The 20681-nt window shown below is 37.3% G+C and overlaps 1 protein-coding gene across 2 annotated transcripts; it reads left to right on the top strand.

Moving 5' to 3' along the window:
- The first annotated feature begins 680 nt into the window (after positions 1 to 680).
- LOC149257348 (uncharacterized) lies at positions 681 to 15425 on the top strand. Of its 2 annotated transcripts, XR_016256717.1 has the most exons (4): positions 681 to 1102; positions 13313 to 13366; positions 13473 to 14527; positions 14675 to 15425. XR_016256717.1 is itself a non-coding variant. In XM_089414082.1 (3 exons), exons 1-3 carry the CDS (start codon positions 1061 to 1063, stop codon positions 13866 to 13868), a joined length of 492 nt encoding a protein of 163 aa, XP_089270208.1. In that variant the 5' UTR covers positions 681 to 1060; the 3' UTR covers positions 13869 to 15425. The 2 variants fall into 2 exon arrangements, 1 of the variants encoding a protein (XP_089270208.1); XM_089414082.1 differs by having other exon boundaries at positions 13473 to 15425.
- The last annotated feature ends 5256 nt before the right edge of the window (positions 15426 to 20681 follow it).

Genomic DNA, 20681 nt, shown 5'->3' with positions numbered 1-20681 from the left:
GTAGAATCATTCCCATACAGCCCAGTACTGCGATTCCAGCGCAAGGGAGTCAGAAAACACCGTAAAATAAAAAGAATACTGTTCAAAACCTTCCCCAGTAGTTTCGTAAAGGATGGATAACGGAGATAAGATACCGAGAATCTGGCGCGACAGCAGGATCATATGTCTCATTTTTATTTACACCAATAAAATGGTTGTTTACTTTAGTATTATGTCCAAAAATCTACCGGGCTTTCGATTCCGGTCTCTGCGGGAAGTTACATTGTACCTATATTCTGGTGAGAAACCGAAGCCGAAATATAGGTTACTGGAAAGCCAAAAATATGAAGCATTTGCGGCTCTACCATCAACAAATTCATTGATTTTTAACACTCCCGATTTAAATTCGAGTCCTTAAAGAACCTTTTTTTTTTGCTACTTCTTACATGTGTAGATGCTGCGTATCTAGTATTTGATTATTTTGAAAAGATGTTCATGTTTAAAAAGATGCTTGTTTAAAAGATCTGAAACTAGGCTGAAAATTGAGCACTTTGCATGGAGACGACTCTTTTGGGAGATTTTGAATTTAGTCCACCGACTGGACTTGGTTATTAATAAAAGCAGTACAATTCAATTCGAGATTGAGAAATATGAAGTATACGAGCTTTTGGGTGAATTAGGTTTCTGAGACGACTCTTCACGTTTCGATTTGAGCAATTAATCCTTCTTGACTTCAGCAAGGAATCGCTTAGGTTTGAGCAATTAATCCTTCTTGACTTCAGCAAGGAATCGCTTCTAACAAGGAATTGCTTAATACTTGTAAAGAGGTTTTCAAAATAATAATGCACTCGGGCAACTCTTAATTTAGACGCAGAAAGCTCTCACATGGCAGGGATCAATAATCTCTAATTCACGATGAGGAGTCGTCGAAAATTGACTGAAGCACAAGGACCTGAAACGGATTGGCTTTCTTTTGATTATGCTCGTCGAGAATTGACTGAAGCACAAGGACCTGAAACGGATTGGCTTTCTTTTGATTATGCACAGCCTCAGCTTTTGAATACCCGGGGGACAATTAATAATGAGCTGTACAACTGTTGGTGGGGCCACAAAGTCCGTGGAGGTAGAATTTGTTGATTTTTTGTAGTTTTCTTAACCGATAATTACTTTTAATGATATTCATTCCGTTGTATTTACATTTATCATTAAACAATTACATAAAAGATTTTTAATAAAACCGATTTAGGGAAAACCCAACAATTTTTTTTTCTGTAGAGAAATTGTTCACTCAACATAGATACATCTAAGTGAAACAAAAGTCAAACTTGCAACCCTGGTCACACAGTGAAATTGCCTACCAGACAAGATGATCTGCTGCTCAACAAATTCGACCTTCTTCTCCTCTCAGGAAAGACTCGGTTTTGTTGCCCAGCTCTGCCACAAATTCGTTCTTTTATTTGCCTCAGATTTATCTTCTTTTCTTGCCTCGTATTTGACTTCTTCTCAGCCTCAGCTGCGACTTCTTCTTTGTCTCAGATTTGACTTCTTATTTTACACAAACTTCTTCTTTGTCTCAGATTTGACTTCTTATTTTACACAATTACACAGAAGAGTAGTAGAATAGTAGAATCATAAAGAGAGCACAATCAGAACACAAGATTTTTAGCCCAGGAAAACTCACACTCCAGCCTAACAAAAACACAAGATCTTTATCCTAAAAAAACTCATACTCATTCGGGAAAAACCCAACAACCTTTTTCCTTAGAGAAATTGTTCAAGTCACCCAAGATACATCTAAACAAAAGTCAAACTGGTAGCCCTGGTCACCTGGTCAAACTGCCTACTAGACAAGACAACCTGCCGCTCAACCAATTCAGCCTGCTTTTTCTCTCAGGAAAGACTCGGTTCGTTGTGTGCAAATTTGGAAATTCTTGTCGATGTCATGGAAACGTTGGTTACTTTCTGATGTTGTAGCTGGAGATGCCTTTTAGACATCTTCTGTCAAATGTAACTAGACATGAAGCTTGGACAGTGTTTGGAAATTTGCCTGAATATAATGCTGTTTCCTAGAATGCATTGGTTGTTAGATATTTGCTGAATGGGTATCCCAGAACAGGATGTTGTCTCATGGAATGCAATGATTGTGGGATATGTGTAGAGTTGGAAGCTCTGGCACTTTCTCAGAAATGTAATTGACTGACATGGAGCTATATGTGGACAGATTTTCATGTGTGCTTCTTGCATGTGTCAATTTGGTAGCTTCGAGACATGAAAAGCTTGCCACAAATGTATAATTAGATATGGATTTCAATCTGATGGTTTTGTGGTTGCTTTCCTTATAACGTGTCTGAAACGCAAGACCATAAACGATGCACACCACGTCTATAATAGAAGGCCTAGATGAGTTGGGTTGTCATGAATGCAATGATGTTAGGATATGCAATGAATGGATTTGAAAACTAGGATCTCATTCGCTTGAAGAGATATTACATCATACTGGACAATGCTAAATTTGTGTGTATCTTGTCTTCTTGTATCCATGTAAGCTTGATGAAAAGTGGTTCAAAATACTTTCATTGCATGAGTCTGGATTATCACATAGAACCACAACTGGAGCACCATGTGTGCATGGTTGATCTTCCTCACCATTCTGGGCACCTGAATCATCTTCTTTAAAGCTGAATGGATCCCCTATGATATAGGTTCTAGAGAGTAAGCCATCGAGGCCCTTCCCATAAACGTGTTGAGGATTAAAGCCATTGCAGTGGATGAAACTTTAAAGGACAAAACTCTCAGAACCAGCAGGCCCTTACGGAAGCGGAAGATAAACTAGAGGTCATACATGATGACCTAACAAATGTTATGTTCTGATGCGAGTCTAGAAGAAGATAGAAGCAAATTTCTAGCTTGGGAAGAGGCATTATGGAGATAAAAAGCTAAGGCAGAGTGGTTGAAAGGAGGAGAATAAAACTCTTACCTTTTTTCACGTGTATGACATCAATGGCCTTGTTCATTCTGTCTTTCTTTAAAGATGTTGTTAAAGTGCGTGTGGATCACTACAAGAAAATCTACAAGAAGCCCGATAAGTTGAATATTTCTGAAATTTTCCTATACATCTCTCTTTTGAACAGATTGCTCTTAGATGAGCAAAATGATTCACTCAATGCCCATGCAAGTGAGGAGTATCTTCAAAAATATAAAAACTCTTTTCAAGGTGATAAATCTTTAGTCATAGATGGCTGGACCATTGAGCTTTTGGAAGGCTTCTTTAAAGAGATAAGGGAATACTTGTCACTACTTGTTGAAGAACCAAGATCCATGGGGAATGACTTTCGTTCTTTCAACTCCACCTTCATTGCGAACAACCTCAATATGAATAAGCCCCTTCTCTTTCACGCAAATTGGCAAATCTCATTAACGATTATGCAGATGTGTTTACAAAATTATGCCAAAGTAATAGCCTGAAGGCTATCATCTCTGATGAGCAGTTTGGTTTTCTTCCAGGAAGGCAGATTTTTGATATGGTGGGAATTTCCCAAGGTGCTCCACACTATTAAATCAAGGAATACTACCTCCTCCGTCATCAAGTTGAATCTCTCAAATACATATGATAGAGTGGATTCAATTTTCTTAAGATTGTAATTGATGCTTCACATAGGGTTTGATATCCACTTTGTCAATTGGATAGGTAAGTGCATATCTACAATATCATACGTTGCCTTATAAATGGGTCACCTTATTTTTTCCAAGCACAGAGAGGATTTAGTCAAGACGCGCCCTGTCACTTTTACTCTTCTTATTAGTGCCAAAGGTTCTCAGTAGAATTTTGAAGAGTCTAAACGAAGGATGACAAATAAAGGTAATTCAAGTGACCAAAGAACTCACTATCACCCATATACTCTTTGTATAGGATATTATGGTTCTTCCCGGGAGGCAAAAATGATAGGAAATGTTCTTCTTCAATGCTGTATAGCTACATGAATAAAGGCCTACCTTTAAAATTCAACCATAACCTTGCACCAGATTGATGGTCCAACTTCTATTAGAATTAAGATTTTGTTTCTATTTAAAGTTACAGAATTTGAAGAGACTACAAAGTATTTGGGTTTTCACTTGAAGGAAAATAACTACTACAAAGACTGGCTATGACTATTTTTAAAGACTGAAAAAGGGCCATTTTTTTATATAACAGGTGGATATTCATAAGAGGGAGCCTGACCCTTGTTAAAAGCATGTTTGAGTTCACAGCTATATATCAGACGTCTTTTCCTTCAATACCCACAGACATACTAAACAAGATAATGAAAATGTGCTCCAGGTATGTTTGGGCAGGAATGGGAGAATATGGTGGCATACTTTTAGTTAAATGGAAAACACCATTAAGGCCTAAGAAGTAGTGAAGCTGGGGATTCAAAGTTTTCTCTCCATTTTTAGAATCGTTGGCTACAAAGGTAATGCGGAGAGTCCTCTTTACTGAAGTTTTGTGGCAGAGTGTGATGAAGTGGAAATATATTGAACCATCAATCCTGGAGGACTGGATAAGATACCCTAGAAAATCGATTTCTGGATGATCTATAGTATGGAAAGAGGTACTAAAAGACTTCTCAATCATTGGTGATCGTCTTTCCTAGCTAATTGGAAACGGACAGAAGGTCCATATTGGAACGAACTGATTCATAGATAGGAGGCCTCCATATGTCAAGCATCTCACAACGTTTGATTGCCCTCTTACATTTCTTAAAATTGGTTTTATTTGGAAGCATTTTATGACAGGAACAATGAGGATGCAAGCCGGGTAGGACTCAACAAGGATTTGGCACTACAGTAGAACCGATATGTCTCTGCCCCCTAGTTGGATTATATAAGATTAAGAGATAAACCAAACAGTCTTGTATGGGCTGAAAATGAAATAGGAAATGACTACAAGGTTAATCTAAGATACCTTGCAGCTCTTAAAAAAAAGGAGGAAAATGATATTTCAAACTGGCAGCATATTTGAAAGTTTTAGCCGCCCTTAAAATATCATGATTTCTTACGACTTTTCCTCGAAAAAAACAATAAAATCTTTGATCTGGGATATACTACAAAAAAAAGCTGGCAGAGTCCTGGGAGTTGCCCATTATCTATGGAAAATTATGCAAGCATCAATCAGATTTCTGTTCAATGTTATTTTACTGAAGTGGTATGTATTGCTACAAAATCTATCACTAGTGGCAAACGGGTATGGTATGAAGACACAGAAGAAACATCAGAAATCTGGTTGGAATATCAAGAGGTAAGACCTGAAGCACATCGACCTCTTCCATGTTTTATTTTATGGGTGGTATTGCTAACTAGGAATGAGTTCCTATTCCAAGGAGCATGTAAATAACCATACAAAATCTTTTGCAAACTTAAACGAGCCTATCTACTGTTTGAGAAACCAACAAAGGTGAAAAAGTATTGATTTGTTGTAGATCCAAGAATAGAGACTTCAAGTATTCATGTGTATTTGAAGGCACCTCAAAATATCGAGGTTCACCTTTCTGACTTCCACAAAATCAAATTTGAGTGTGTTTTGTGCAGTGGCGCAAAATCACCTATGGCTATGAAGAAATCAAGGTCTTATCTATTTTGATGAAATTATCCTTGGAAGGAGGACTCGGGTTCATCGATATTTATGGACACTATTTACTGGTGGTGGAATGGCTAAGGGGAATTAGAACGCAAAGAAATATAGGTGTATTTGATAGTTTTCAACACGTGAAAGAAATCAAATTAAGCTTCACTAAAATCCACATTTGTCACACCTATTGAGAGCTTGTTGCAAAGATCCAAGCTCTCTCCATTACATTGACTTTTATGATTCAACTGGCCTTGATGAATCCATAGGACCCATTATGTTGTGATAAGGGAACAACATGCCCTCCCTCCTTAAGAGATTTGTCCTTTAAGCACTAAGATGATTTCAAATAGTAAGAATTCCTCTTATTTTTTCTTAGTGCTTTCCATGCTTAATTATCTATCCATCTATTTGTAATTATTATTGGTGCCAATCCTTGATAATCTAACACTGCTAGGTAGTTTTCTTTTTATTCCATGTATTATCATCATTTTTCCAATTTGTTGTAGTTTTTAGTTTTATCATATACTTGTTCCTTGGCTTTTGAGTACATGAATTCCATTGGTTCTTCCATTTATTTTCTTTGAACGAGGTTACTGATATGCACTTTCCTGTATTCATTATAGGCGTTCCTAGTAATGAGGATATCAATATTGTTCCACCTTTTAAGGTTTTTCTCCATCATGCACAACATTATCATTAATCTTCCTTTCTAGTATAGTACCGTGCCCTAGCTTATGTTCTTGATCTTTGATTGTGGTCACTTCTGAGATAATACTATCATATTTTGTCTTTAACCATGATCTCTACTTCAAGTTTAAGAAATTTGTGGCAGCCTTGTTATATCTTCTATTCCTTCCCCTTTTGAAACTGAATTATTGTACCATCTATCAACTTTGTTTATCCATCTTCAAGTCCTTTTTGAATTTTTATTTGTCTTCATCTCTATTTAAGGCTTCATCAAACTTATAACATATTCCCTCTTCAACTCTCTTGCTCATCTCATCAAGTATGAGCTTTGGTTCGTTAACCTCAACAACCTTTGATAATTACTCCCTAGAAGATTAAATCTACTAAATTAAAAACATGGATGAGAATTTAACACTTAATAAAATATAACGACAAAAGCAAAATGATCGCACCAATTTCATACACATGCACACATAAATTTTCCCTTCAAAATCTGTTGTTTCTCTAATTTAATTCTACAACATACAAGGGCTCCCTTCTTGGGGTAATGGCCATTTGAGGAAAAATACTAATGCAACAAGAACTTGGAATTAATTCAATTGATCAAACCATTTGTACTTCGATTTGCTAGCTGATTTGGACCCCTCGCTTACTGCCCCTTGCACTCTTCTTCACACCCTGCACACTGGAATGAGTATCCTTCACCCAATCACCGAGTTCTAACACTCACCGTTTTGTGTTCAAAGATGTGTATTCTCCCTTAGACTAGCCTTCTTTTTAAAAGTTCGAGTTATTGATTGAATCCACAACCATAATTTCCAAAGTGATTGATGGTTGAGATTAGATCTCAAGAACACTTTAGATCAATGATTGAGATTCATCTAATTCATTTATGTAAATAACCATTGTATTTCATTATATTAACTCACTTTATCTTTTAAAAGTCATTTACTTTAATTAATTAATTGCTAAGATTAAGGGTCAATTAGGTGACTTTCACATGCCTAAACACAGGCTTCTTTGGAAGTACCTTCCCAAGCTATTCTTTTTTTTTAATCTAGGATAATTGGTAACTGGTGAGAGTTATCCTGAACAGGCCTAGGATCAAATCCAACTGGCTGCCACTATAAACCTAGGCTAGGTGCAACAGCCTGCAAGCCGCACACAATAGCAATTAACTTATGCCTCAACAAGAGCCGAGACGTCTGCTCGGGGGTCACCTACTCTTCTAGCCAAGACACAATAGGCCATATACTCAATGAGATTTGAACCTCCATCTCGTGGGTTTCACCCAGCGAAACTTACCATTAAACCCCATATCAACACTCCCTCTTAGTGAGGAAGGCAATATCTCCTTCAGTAGCAAGGTAACCCTTGCCTCCCAAGGCAAGAAGTTAGATGCTCCATCCAACCTATCCTCAAATCTAAGACTAGATGTTGCCATTTCTAGATTCGACAATAACTTTCTTGTGCTAAGTCATAGCACCCACAAGAAAAAAGAATGCTACTAGTTTGTAGATATGTAAGATTTCTTATGATTATGTGTTTCGGTCCTTTGAAAACCCCCACAAAAAAATATTTTATGTCAAACCTTCAATTGGTAAGGTCTCCCTCTGTTCCTCTGAAGGATGACCTCCACTAATCAGTATTGGCTGCATTGATAGCTTTGTTGGCACTTATAGATATCATGCCCATGTACCCGCTGTACATTGTAGTTGTTGTCACCATGCTACTACACTACATGTACAAACTAGTATGAATTTACAGCCCAAACTTCTCTTCTATCAACCTCCACACATCATTCGGCTTTTGTGGCTACTATATGGAACTCTGTGGCTATGTATAATAGTGTATGGTTACCCCTACACACTAACGACTTCATGCACATGATCTAATGGCTTTCAGTGTTTGCATCCCTTAACTTGGCTATTGTTGGGATCTTTTTACATGTCTCGGACTTGGTGACAATCCTTTCTTGTTTTCTACACGCAGATTGGCAGCTAGAAGTTGTATTTATTTACTTTTAGCTCGTGCGCTAGCCCATCACGACCTTTTTTTGTCAATTGCACTTGATGCCTATGGCTACAATCCACTTTTTATGTTTCAAACTCATTTGTTTTTCGCCATACAACCTTAGTGGAAGCTAGAAGCCCCCACCACCCACCCACCCCCTTTTTCTTTTTCTCAATCACCATATGGTTAGCCTTTACTACAAAGTTGGACAACTACCACTTTGATATCTATCTTAGGCATTGTATGACATATGGCCAACCTTGAATGCAATTTTTTGCCTAGTTGTGTCTGCCTATGGCTTGATTTGTACAATCTTTGACTCCTGCACGAATATCTCTTGTACATTAACTTCTGGTTGATTCTTTTTGTGCTTTGTGGATCAATCTTCTTGTGCAACTCTTATAGATTAGTCTTCAGAAGTTGTGCTTTGATACCATGCTAATTTCTAACCCCAATGATTTGGTTAATTGCTTCCCAATAGATTAGATCTATTGACCCAAAAAAATGTGTAAGATTTTAACATTTAAATAGAATATAACAACTGAAGGGAAATGATTACACCAATCTCATACACATGTACAAATAATTTCTTCCCTTCAAATTTTTTTGTTTCATTAATTAAAGTCTATAGCATACAAGGGCTTTGTTCCTAGGATAATGGCCCTATGAAGAAAAATACATGTGACCCAACAAAATGCGTAACCCCATAGGAGAAAACTTTTGTCCTCCACTTGATAGCCAACCGGTCAGCCAGACAACCAACAACCCCTGAGAGCCACCATTATTGACGATATGCCATATATCTCCCCCACTTGCATTAGCGATGTGTTTCTTACCCATCTAGATTAGCATTTGGGCAAAGGTGGGCAACCACTCACAAGGTATTTTGATCATTTTGCATTTGAGTGCTTATACTTGTTTGTCTTTGGGCATTTAGTACGGATTATGGGGTGATCTGGATGATTAGCAGACCTTGATTGCATTCTTGATCTCTCACCTTACTTGGGGGGTTAATCTTTGATCCTAGTCCGTTGGGACTTTCCTTAAGGACCACTAGGTTATAGGAGGGGCACACTTGGAAAACCATGATTGAGATAACATGTTCCATCTTCCCTATGTCACACTTAACACCTTCCATCCTACACTACAAGTCCATATCTCTCCTCCATTCTTTGGGTACAACTTGTCATTGGTTCTTCAGGACTCGGCACTGATATGTTCACATACCTTGAGTAGGGCCCAATTTTTTTTTCCGGGAGGTTGATGCTACTAAAAGAAACAAAAAGAAATGTTAAAATGCAAAAGATGGCCAAGAATAGAAGAATTAGCGGGTGGGAAAAATCCTAGCATGAACTCTACCTTCCAAATATGTCTATCACCCAATTCCTGAGCACATGTTGCTCCATTTTATCATAGAGGAGCCCTTGCATGTCCCAACCCCGATGAGCGATAAATTGACTCATCTTAAAGGGATAATAAAATTGCTACTTCATACAAAGCAAGCTCTAACCCTTGAGCTATAAGTGGTAATACAAGGGAAAATCAAGAAGTAAAAGGCACACAAGAGGGGTGGAAAAACCAAGGTTGAAATGGTAACTCATGCATTTACGAATGCTCCCTCCTCACATCTATACACTCAGGACGTGGATACCCCCATCATCTGGCACCCTTGACCATGACACTTGGCAATGAAGTCTTATCCCCTCTGTTGCCACATTACTATTCACTAACACCTAATAATTGAGGGGTGGACTAGGGAAATGCTACTTCCCCTTAGTGTCTGGAAGCGCCTAATAAGGTTGACCTTTAGCCACCCCTACCTAGGGAAAAACACCTTTGCAAGTTCAGGGCCCTGATTTTAATAAGGGATCCTTGTTTGAAGTATTAAATTTTCCTTCACATTCAAGTTTGGTTCACTAAGATGCATTATTGATCTTTGTCCCTAATGACTAGTTTCTTTCACTAGAATCCATGTTGTTCTTGTTAGGTGGTTCTGTATCCCAAGTGTTGGGCACCCTCCCCACATGCACCCCGACCCTTTCGAGGAGTACATTGGCACAAACAAGTGAAGCATTGAGAGTAAGGAGCCTCCTAGCAACATCATCAATGACATATGTCCCAAAGCACCCCCAGTGCCCAAGACATTGGTTGAATTTGACCCAAGTTTGAGGATTCTTAAGGATGGCACAACTGGACCCAGCATGCCCCTAGGCTGGTCTTGACACAACTAGACCTAGCATGCCCCCAGGTTGGTCTTGACACAACTTGAAGGAAAACAATTGATTAAGAGCCCAGATGAGGATGATCTCACACTAAGAGACTAGGGAGGGTTTGTTGCACCAAAGGAAGCCCTAACACTGGAGGAGGCCACTTCCAATAGTTGGAGACCTATGGAAACCACTTTGTGGCACCCCAACTGGATCTTAGGACCCCAACTCTCGAATCATGAACTTCACAGGAATCTACACCTTCTTGGACACCTCATCACCCTTGGACATGGCATTTGGAGCATTTACTATTGATGACATTAGCATGAGAGTGCCTGCAACTCACATGTGTGGACAAATTAGGGCACATTTTGATATAGCTACTCTGTTGGCTTGTAATTCTAGGACATTTTAGCATCAAACTTGTTTTAGGGTCTTTGTTAGGCTTACTATTAGTCCTAATCCTCATATAAATAGAGGATAGGCTCATTGTATTGGATCATCATCACTTGTGACTTATTTTGGCCGTCTTAGAGATTTTCAATCTTTTTGTTTTCTTGTGGAGATGTGACTTTATAGTGTATTTTTCTATTTGGAGCTATTTCTTTGGTCTCGAAGATGTTATTTTGGAGCAATAAAGGCTTGTTCATGCATTCTATCTTGTAAGTGTACTTTGGATTTGATATTTTTTTTTTTGTGTGTCTAATATATGGAATGGTTGATTATCTAGGGTTTCTAATTTGCTAGTTATTGTTGAAAATCATTGTATTGAATCTAGATGATAGCATTGTATGCATTACTCACCCATAGAATGTGAATGGCAATCCCATTGGTGAATCTTTAAACTAGCTCTCCCAATTGACTTTGCTCCCTCACCAAAGTGATAGCTAGGGTTTTGAAACCTAGGGTTTTATTATTCCCTTACTCCTTGCCAAAATTTAGCATATTTTACACTCCCATAGACTCCATCATCCCAAGGGCTAGACCCTAGCCTTGGTAACTTTGTTGATCACCTAACAAACTTCACTTAAATCACATTATGTCTCTCTAAATCTGATTTTTGACCCCTTGAGGATAAGACGCTAGCTAGCGCTAGGGCATGAAATTTTACTAGGGTTGAAGACTTTGACTTGTGGAAGGATTCAACATTGGAAGGAGTGTTGGTTGCATCAAAATTAGCCCCTTGTAGTGGCTAATCTATCCATTTCAAAGCTAAATTCTTTATGTCCTAGGTAGATCTTGCTCCAGAAAAACCCTAGTTTTCCCTTCTCGTTCCTTAATTTGAAGGTATTGATTGTTTGGAAGCCTTTTCTTGGCCTTGTGACTCTAGGTTGATCCTTTTGGCTTGCTATTTCTAAAGCTCTATATCATTCATCCCTGAATAGGCCTCATTAGAGGAAGCGAATTGCCCCATCGTGCTTGATGAGCCTTCTTCTTAGGAAGAGTTGTCCTCTACAAACCTATCTTGTCACCTTATCCCTTGGATTTAACATCTCTCATGGATGACCTAATAAGGGCAAGCCTCCCTAGTGGTGAAAGTACATAAATGAGCATGAGGTAGTGGCTATGGTGACAGTGGGCCACACCTCATTGTTGTCCCTTCGTCTAGTTTTTGTCTTGTGAGCCCTAGATTTTGAGGCAACGCCTTTGGTGTTGTTGCCTGGGAGTATATTAGTCAACCTCTTGGTGGGTTTAAAGATTAAACTTCACCTTTCTTTGAAGAGAAAAATTCATAATGAAAATCTGGATTCTCTTCTAGTGACTCCAACAGAACTTGACCATGGAACTTGGAAGTAGCTACTTAAACCCCCTTAACTTATCATCGAAGAAATGGTGAGTCTCCTGGTTTCTTTTTATGGATAGGGTAAGCTGTGTCCACTATCCCCCTGAGGTGGCATTGAAGGTGACTATTTGAGGGCATTTATTTCCCCTCCAATGACGTTTGATAACTTTTGGAGAATTGACCAATCCCTTTGCCTCCAAGATCATCACTCCCTACAACTTTGCAATTGGATATGTCCTTTGGCAATATACCATCACCTTTGTTCTTATTAGGGTTTGTAAACTTGTGTTTATTATCCTTATTACAAGTGTTTTTTATGCCTCTCCTTTGACTTTTATAATTTATCTTTTTTATTTAGCATTACAAAGTATTTTGAGAATTATCTGAAGGATTAAAATGCATTGCTGTTGAAGAGCGTGTCAAAATAGTTTTGAGAAGTGCATCCCTATCTAACACTGATATATTATAGAACAAACTGTTCAAAGATCATTAAAGTATAAACTAATTTGCACTTTTCTTTTCTAACTTCAGTGATTTGTCGAAACATGATTTTGATCTCTATTTTCTTGGACATTTTGATGCTTTAAAGCTTATTCGTGTTATTTGTTCAGACATATCTTTGACTGCTTGACTGCTGTGTATGTCTTATTTTAAACTTTCCTTAAAAGCTTATTCTGTGGAATTCTGAAATTTTAGGAAACACTCCTGATGTCTCTGAATCATGATTTAGTCAAAATCATTTATAGACCAAATTGCTGTTGTGTTATTATTTTCTTCTGTTTGGCAATTTATAGAAGATTCTCTCGAGTATTGGGGTTTTTCCGGACAGGTCTAACCCGTAGAAAATCTTCTGGTAAATTCAATCCTTGTATTCATTTGGGTTGTTTTGAACTAGAATGTTTTGTATGACCAACATGCTAGAAAATTCACTGGCATGAAATATTCACACTTTCTTTAACCATTTCTCCAACTATTTGCTATTTAAATTTTCATTTGCTTTTAAATAAGAAATGAAAGTTTCTTTATTTGCGCATGCAGTGGCAGTGTCCTATGTGCAAGGAGAATTATTCACTGGACAGCATCATTAATTTTGTAAGTAATTTATTGCAATTTTTTGATGGGAACAGGATGATAAAGGAACATCAAATTTATGCTAATTCCTAACCTGTCAAAACTTTATGATTATCTAATATGGCAGATGAAAAACTACTCTAAGGACGTAACTGAAGTTGAGGTGAAACCAGATGCTTCTTGGTATCCAAAGGTTGAAGGTTATGCCAGTCTCCGTGAGCATTGGCATCAGCCAGATAGATCAATGATTATCTCAATTGGAAAAATTACACATCAGCAGGGAAACTTGAACCATATTAAATGTGAGAGTATTGCCTTTAAAAATTGGAATAAAGAGGAATTGAGATGGTATCCAAAGCTCGAAGGTTATGCCTGGCTCTATGAGCCTTGGCATCGGCCAGATAGATCGATCATTATTTCAATTGGAAAAATTACACATCAACAGGGAAACTTGAACCAGGTTAAATGTGAGGGTATATTTGAAAGTCAGTTGCCTTTAAAAATTGGAATAAAGAGGAATTGAGATAGTTATTTGGGATTAGGTGGTGCTATCTTATCATCTACAGCAAATACTATGCCATGGATGGAAAAAGGGGAATACAAAAATCGTGCGAGCCATCAGCTACAGTGCGACGGATACAAATGGAGATGATGAAGATCCAAGTATTAATCAAGAAGGAAGTGAGGACCTTGTCAGGGAATATAAAAACTGTGCCAGCCATCAACTACAGTGCAAATGATACAAATGGAGATGATGAAGATCCAAGTATCAATCAGGAAGAAAGTGGAAGTGAGAACCTCGACTTTTCAACAAATAATGATGCCAGGTTTTGACTCTTCATTCTTGAGACGTAATCAGACTTTACAGAGAATTTCCAAGCATGTTTGTTCTGAACTCCAAAAGGACTCTGAGCTAATAGTTCTAAGTGATTCAGAGGAAGAGAATGCGAATGATGTAAACATTGGTTAATCTATTGTTTCAGTTTTTGCTATTTCGGATACTTTGTGTCACGGTGTAGAGTACCATTGAATTCCTATGAAGGTTTGCAGGAGGATTCACAGTTTGATTGCATTGGTATTACCTAAACCTTCATTCATCCGCACTTATTGGATCCTTTTCTGAAGTGATTTTGATCCAGCATAGCATCAACGCTCCACTTGGTTATATTGGTGCTAATAGTGGTGAGTTCAATTTGTCAAATTGGTCCCCGTGCCCTCAGAATGTAGCATTTCATTTCTTTGGTACAAATCCAGATGTTTCAGGTACCTCAGTGTGCATATGTGGTACTTCTGACTCTTGTCAATATGTATGGTTTATTGGCTTCACAGCTGTAGGAGAACACAAGGGTGGGACCAACAATCCCTGACAGCAGCCGTTCGTTAGATTCTTCCCTGTGTTCCTTATACACTTCTTCCATGTTCAAGCACAGCCTGCACAAGCATATGTTCAAACTGATTATGGAGACCTGTAATCACATGTGACGATGTACAGACTAATTGGATTTCACTCAGTTTTTGTAGCAGTAACAACTTGGGTAAGCCAGGTTTCAAGGAACCTGCTGCAGGAACACAGTGTAGACAATATCGTCTGCACTTGGGGAGATGGACTCCACTTATTAGCTATAGGTATACAAGGTCAAGGCATTGTATCTTCTATTCCTGAGTCGATCAAAGTAGACTGGAAAACTACTTCCTGATTAACAGTGTGCAGCATCTATACCATCGAATGTTAGTGATAATAGAACTGATGGAGCTTTAGCGTATAACCAAGGTTCTGATAACCCATTACGTCATCAATTTGTCAGATCAATTAGGCCTCGATTTTAAGTTTCTGTGGATTCAGATTCTAATTAGGTCGCAGCATTCAGCATCAACTCTGTCGCTGGTCTTGCATGCCCATCGAGGATTATGAGACCAGGATTTTATTTTATGATTTACGTAGAAAAATCACCCTTTCCTATGGTGTTTGTATGCAAGGGATAACCCAGTTTTAATGCAGTAGCAGGTGCTTAAGAACTTTTGTAGTAATGGATGTAAGCCTTTTGATGCCTAAAGATGTATGACAGACTGGATGTGATGATGCAATGATGCAAAGATGATGTGATGATGTTTTTTCTTGGTGAGTTTTGGCAAAGATGATGTTTAGATGTCTCTACGCGCATTGTGGAGAGGAATCAGAAAATTCCTACTGTGCTTTGCTTAACTTCATAATGGAAGCATATTTTTATCGTGACAAATAATTTCCCTATGACTGGACTTTGAACACAAAAACAACTCTCAACAAATATGAAGGGGCCTTAATTGTGTTTTGTTTTCTTATTATTCTTGCAGGATGGATAAATCTGGAAAAGCTTATTGCTTCCAGAGGAGATGTTATCACGTGAAACAAATTTAAATATATATAGACCATGTAATAAACTTGTCAACACCTCATTCTAGCTATAAAACTTGTGAACATCTCATTTCTCAAAAATATTAAATTTGTTTTATCTATAATGTAAAAAATCATATAAGGTTATTTGCCAAAATCTGAAAACACAATCAAATGTTGCATGAAATTGGAATAGTTACAAAACTAAAATATTGCCTACAAACATTAAGTAAATTGACATCATGGTTAAATGTGTTTTTGTGAGGTAATTAGTATTATATATATAAATTAATCAAATTAATATGATAGTTAAAAATATTTTTATGGGAATTAAATTTTCTTAAAGTAAAACCAATAAGTATTTCTGAAATATAAATCATGTTATTTGATATGATAGTTAAAATGCTCTCTTGTGAGGTAAGTAAAAATTAATTGGTATCTCATATATATAAATTATGTAAATTATAAATGTTTTTGTCTAAGTTAAAAGCAAATGTTTAATGATAATAATATTTTAAAGGGAAAACAATGCTTCAATAAATTGTGTAAATAGATATTATTGTTAAAATGTATCTGTGTGAGATTTTTTTTTATCAAAGTAAGAAATAATGAATATTTAAAGATTAAGATCATTATTAGAAATATGAGTGTATAATATGGATGCGTAATTTAATTAAACTCAAATTATTCAAATTTGTAAACTATAATCCATTATAAGAAAAGAGGAAAATTAATGAAGAATAATTTAAATGTAAAACAAAGTTACGTTATTTTAGATAATTGAAACCAACCTAGATCCATCTTAAATATGGATTTATAAGTGTTGAGAGGATCAAATCTCTCCATGTGAAAACCTCTTTTTAAGTGCAAATCTCTGGAGTGCAAAACTTGAGGAAATGTCATCTCTTGAGGTGAAACCCTCTTTCTGAGTGCAAATCTTTGGAGTGCAAAACTTGAGGAAATGTTCGCACCTTGAGAGATTTCATCTCTCTTGGCGCTTGATAGAGCTAGATTTAAAATGGATCTAGGTTGGTAAATAATCAAAACCAATTCCAATATCAAACAAATCTAGTGTAATACTCTAGCTTGAAGGGGCCCTATAGGAAATGGGTCTTACAACCAAGTTATATGGAACACTTATTTCATCAACAAGCTCAATATGTCAATACACACAACATCCAGACGTATCATAATTATTCTTGAGGTTGATATTAGTTATACCATCAGGGAATCCACCCATTGAAAGCCTTGAAATAGACTAAAGAAGTAGAACTAGTTGAGGATTGGTGAGAAGAAAAACAACATCCCAACTATAAGCTCAATAGCATAAATTGTGTTTAAGCCAAATAAATCATTCAATGAAGATGCTTTTTGGGACAAAATTGTGCACAAAATTCCTTTGCACTTAGTCAATTTGAAGAAAATTGGGTTGTTTGATGATGTTGTAAGGTGGCTGCCACATTCCTAATGTTTACAGGTTAATACTAGTACATAGTTTGTCTATGTATCAACAATTTGTCCAAAGTGTACTTTCCCTTCAACTCATATATAAATCAAATTTCTGTAGAATAGTATAGTAACAGAATCTAAAATTCTCCATGGATTATTCCTCTAGAAACAAAGGCAACACTAGGAATACAAATGGTCCTCTTAATTAGCAAAACCAATATATATGTAACTGGAAGGTGTGATTTTATTTCATTCTTCAAATACTGGTTTCTTTTTATTTCTTTCTGTTGACACCTAATCCTCATGATTGGGTGAATATAATGTAAATAGATAAATAAGTAATATGAACAGTCATCAGGAGATGAACTGAACAGTCTCTTCCTCATGTATTTAATGAAGACCTACCTGAAGGAATAAACACGAATCATTTTTGCCTTAAGGAGTTACTGCCTAGCTTGACATGGTATCAGAGCCAACTCCATTTTTTTAGCTTTTATGCCCTTTGTAACTCCCTATTATGCTCCTCTGCTCTCCATTCAAAAGCGTTGTCCATACGCTGCTCCATAAACGTTGGTGCCCATACGTTGCTCCATAATACGCTGCATACAAAGTGTTGTCCATAAATGTTGCATACTGAACGCTGCTCCACGCACTGGCTTGAACGCTGCTCCACGCAGTGACCTGAACGTTGCTGCCACGTTCCTCTGCTACAACGCCAGAAGCGTTCCTTTGCATCTTGTTTTTCCATACGCTGCTCACTTCCTATGCACTGTTTCCCATATCTCTGCTCTCCTCATTATATTTTATTGGAAACATACAAAACCTCCTAGGGTTCTTCATGAGAATGGGTTCTTCCTCCTTCAAAACCTCTGAGTTCATCGTGTCTGTTGTGCCCATTTTGTTTTACTGTTTGTTCTTCCCAGTCTTCACTACACACTAAATACTCTCATTCCACCGCACAAAGGTTTCACCGGAGGCTTCACTATATCCAGGAGAGGGTTGCGTGGGGAATCCCTAGAGCTTCCAGACCTGTGTTGCGAAGCGTGAGTGCCAAAAGCTACAGAAGGTCCTGCGATTCTGTTTTGAAACTGTGCGCGTTGGTAAGACTTTGTATTAGTACAAACGAGGTCTTGTGTTCAAACTGTTGGCCTCCATACATAGGTGAACACTGCTACACTGTTACGTTGGCTTTCTTAGTATTCACCTTGCGTAGCAAATGTTGAGCACTGCTCTCCGTCCACAGTGTAATATGTTGAAATAACACTTTTGTTTTCGATGTCCGTTGTGACCTGACACCATATATATCTCCGCTATAAATGACTCCCGTATAATGAATCTCAGTAACCAGAGAAGCCAGTTTTGTGATGACAACCGGTCGCTTTACTTTGGATTTGATTATATCTCTACCGGATCTCACTGTTCTCATAATGTTGGCTGATAAATTCAAGAAATTAAAATTTTCCAATTTTTTGAGCTGACATCGGACCCACCTGTTACTTGAAAGAGATAGCAAAGTCTTCAAATTACAAATTTTCCATTTTCTGAAAAATAAAGATGGTTATTACTTCACTAAATAACGACTGGAATCTTTGAATTTAAACATCCTGTGTTGAAACTGTCATACCTCCTCCATATTGCTACCATAACTTCATTTTTCAGAATATTGCTACTACAGTGCATTTTTTTCGAGCAGAAGTATTTTTCTATCAACAGAAGTATTTTTCTATCAACAGAAGTATTTTTTTACAATATGCATTCAATCATATCCATGGTGGGAATAGTTCTCACTGGCAAGGAGAACTATCCTAAATGGTCCTGGATGATAAAACACACCCTCATTTTCAATGAGTTGTGGAAAGGAGTGTGTGTCAGAAACGAAGATAATGAATCAGTACAGCCTACCTCAGACAAAGAGCTCATCATTTGGGAAAACAAGAACAACAAAGCTTATGTATTAATCATAGCATCTGTAAATGAAGAGGTGAGTGGCCATATTTTGTCATGTTCAACTGCCTTTGAAGCCTTACAAAAGCTAAAAGAACTCTATGACTCACATTCTACACTTGAAGTTGTTCAACTCATGATTAAACTCTTCATCTTGAACTGCAAAATAATGATCTTCTTGCTCTTGCATCTGAAGTAAAGTCTATAATGCATGATATTAAATCCACTAAGGTTGAATTGGATATTCCTCTTATCGCTTTTCTCAAGGCAATTAATCCTACTTACTCCAATTATCTTGAGTCATTGCAAGCAAATGGTAATCTCAAAGATATCACCTTTGACTCTCTTGTGAAAAAGTTTGCTGAAAGAGAGAAAGCTTTTGGAAAGAAGACAACCCCTGAATCTTCTAAAGAGGCTGTGTGCCTTGCTCATAAAGAAGAGCATCTTGCTCAAGATTCTTCAAGAGGAAGAGGTGGTCGAAGAGGAAAAGGAAGATATTTTAGAGGCAGGGGGCAGACACTCTTAAGGAGAAAAGGCAGATTTGCACTGCATTCGTTGCAAAAGAAATGGATCATATGATGCCTCTACATGCAAGCTACCATGGGACAAAATTGAGCAACAAAGAAACCAACATAAAGGTAAAACTGATGATACAGGCAAAGGTAAAGCACTTGAATCCGCTCACTATGTTGTGGCACAATGTAACATTGGAGTAAATGAAGATTTATTTAATGCTTCACTTGCTTCTTGGAAAAATGATTGGTTGCTTGATTCAGGAGCAACCTACCACATGAATCATAGAAAAGATATTTTTGAAGAATTTACAGACAATGTTGATGGAGCAGTATACTTTGCAGACCAATAAAAAATCAAGCCATCAGGGCTTGGCACAATCAGGGTTAAACTGCCTGGTCTTCTAGACTTTCTTCTACATCATGTTATATATCTCCCACAGCTCAAGAGAAACTTGCTGTCCTTGGTCTACATCTGCCAACAAGGTCACTCCATTCATATGTTTGATGGCAAGCTTGAGGTAAGAAAAGCATCTGACCACTCACTTGTCATGAGGGGAATAGAAGGAGAAAGGCTTCTCAAGTTGCAAGGAACCTTTACTCATGCACAACATTTCTCATACAATTCTCATCATGAAGAAAGTACACTTCCATCAAGTTTATTATTGCATGCTAGATTTGGACATTTGAACTATGATAGTCTTTGCTTGTTGAAGAAAAATGGTGTTGTTGGTTTGCCTACAATTCCTAGGAAACTTAAGCAATGTGATGCTTGCATCCTAGGAAAGCATAGCAAATAGTCTTTTCATGATTCACATTCACGAGCACATAGAAAAATTGAACTCATTCATTCAGATTTATGTGGTCCAATGCCTGTTCCTTCTGCAAATGGAAATAAATATATGATGACATTTATTGATGACTACACCAGAATGTGTTGGGTTTATTTATTGAAGAACAAATTTGATGCTTTTCAAACATTCAAGGATTTTCATAAATGGATTGAAAATGATGCACAATCTCATATTGGGTCTATTCGCACTGATAATGGAAAAGAATA

The sequence above is a fragment of the Pinus tabuliformis genome, chromosome 6 (assembly GCF_031772625.1).
Source record: "Pinus tabuliformis cultivar Carrire ecotype Pingquan chromosome 6, CPIR1, whole genome shotgun sequence".
In the NCBI taxonomy this organism is placed as follows: Eukaryota; Viridiplantae; Streptophyta; class Pinopsida; order Pinales; family Pinaceae; genus Pinus; species Pinus tabuliformis.
This window is presented reverse-complemented; position numbering and strand designations above follow the sequence as displayed.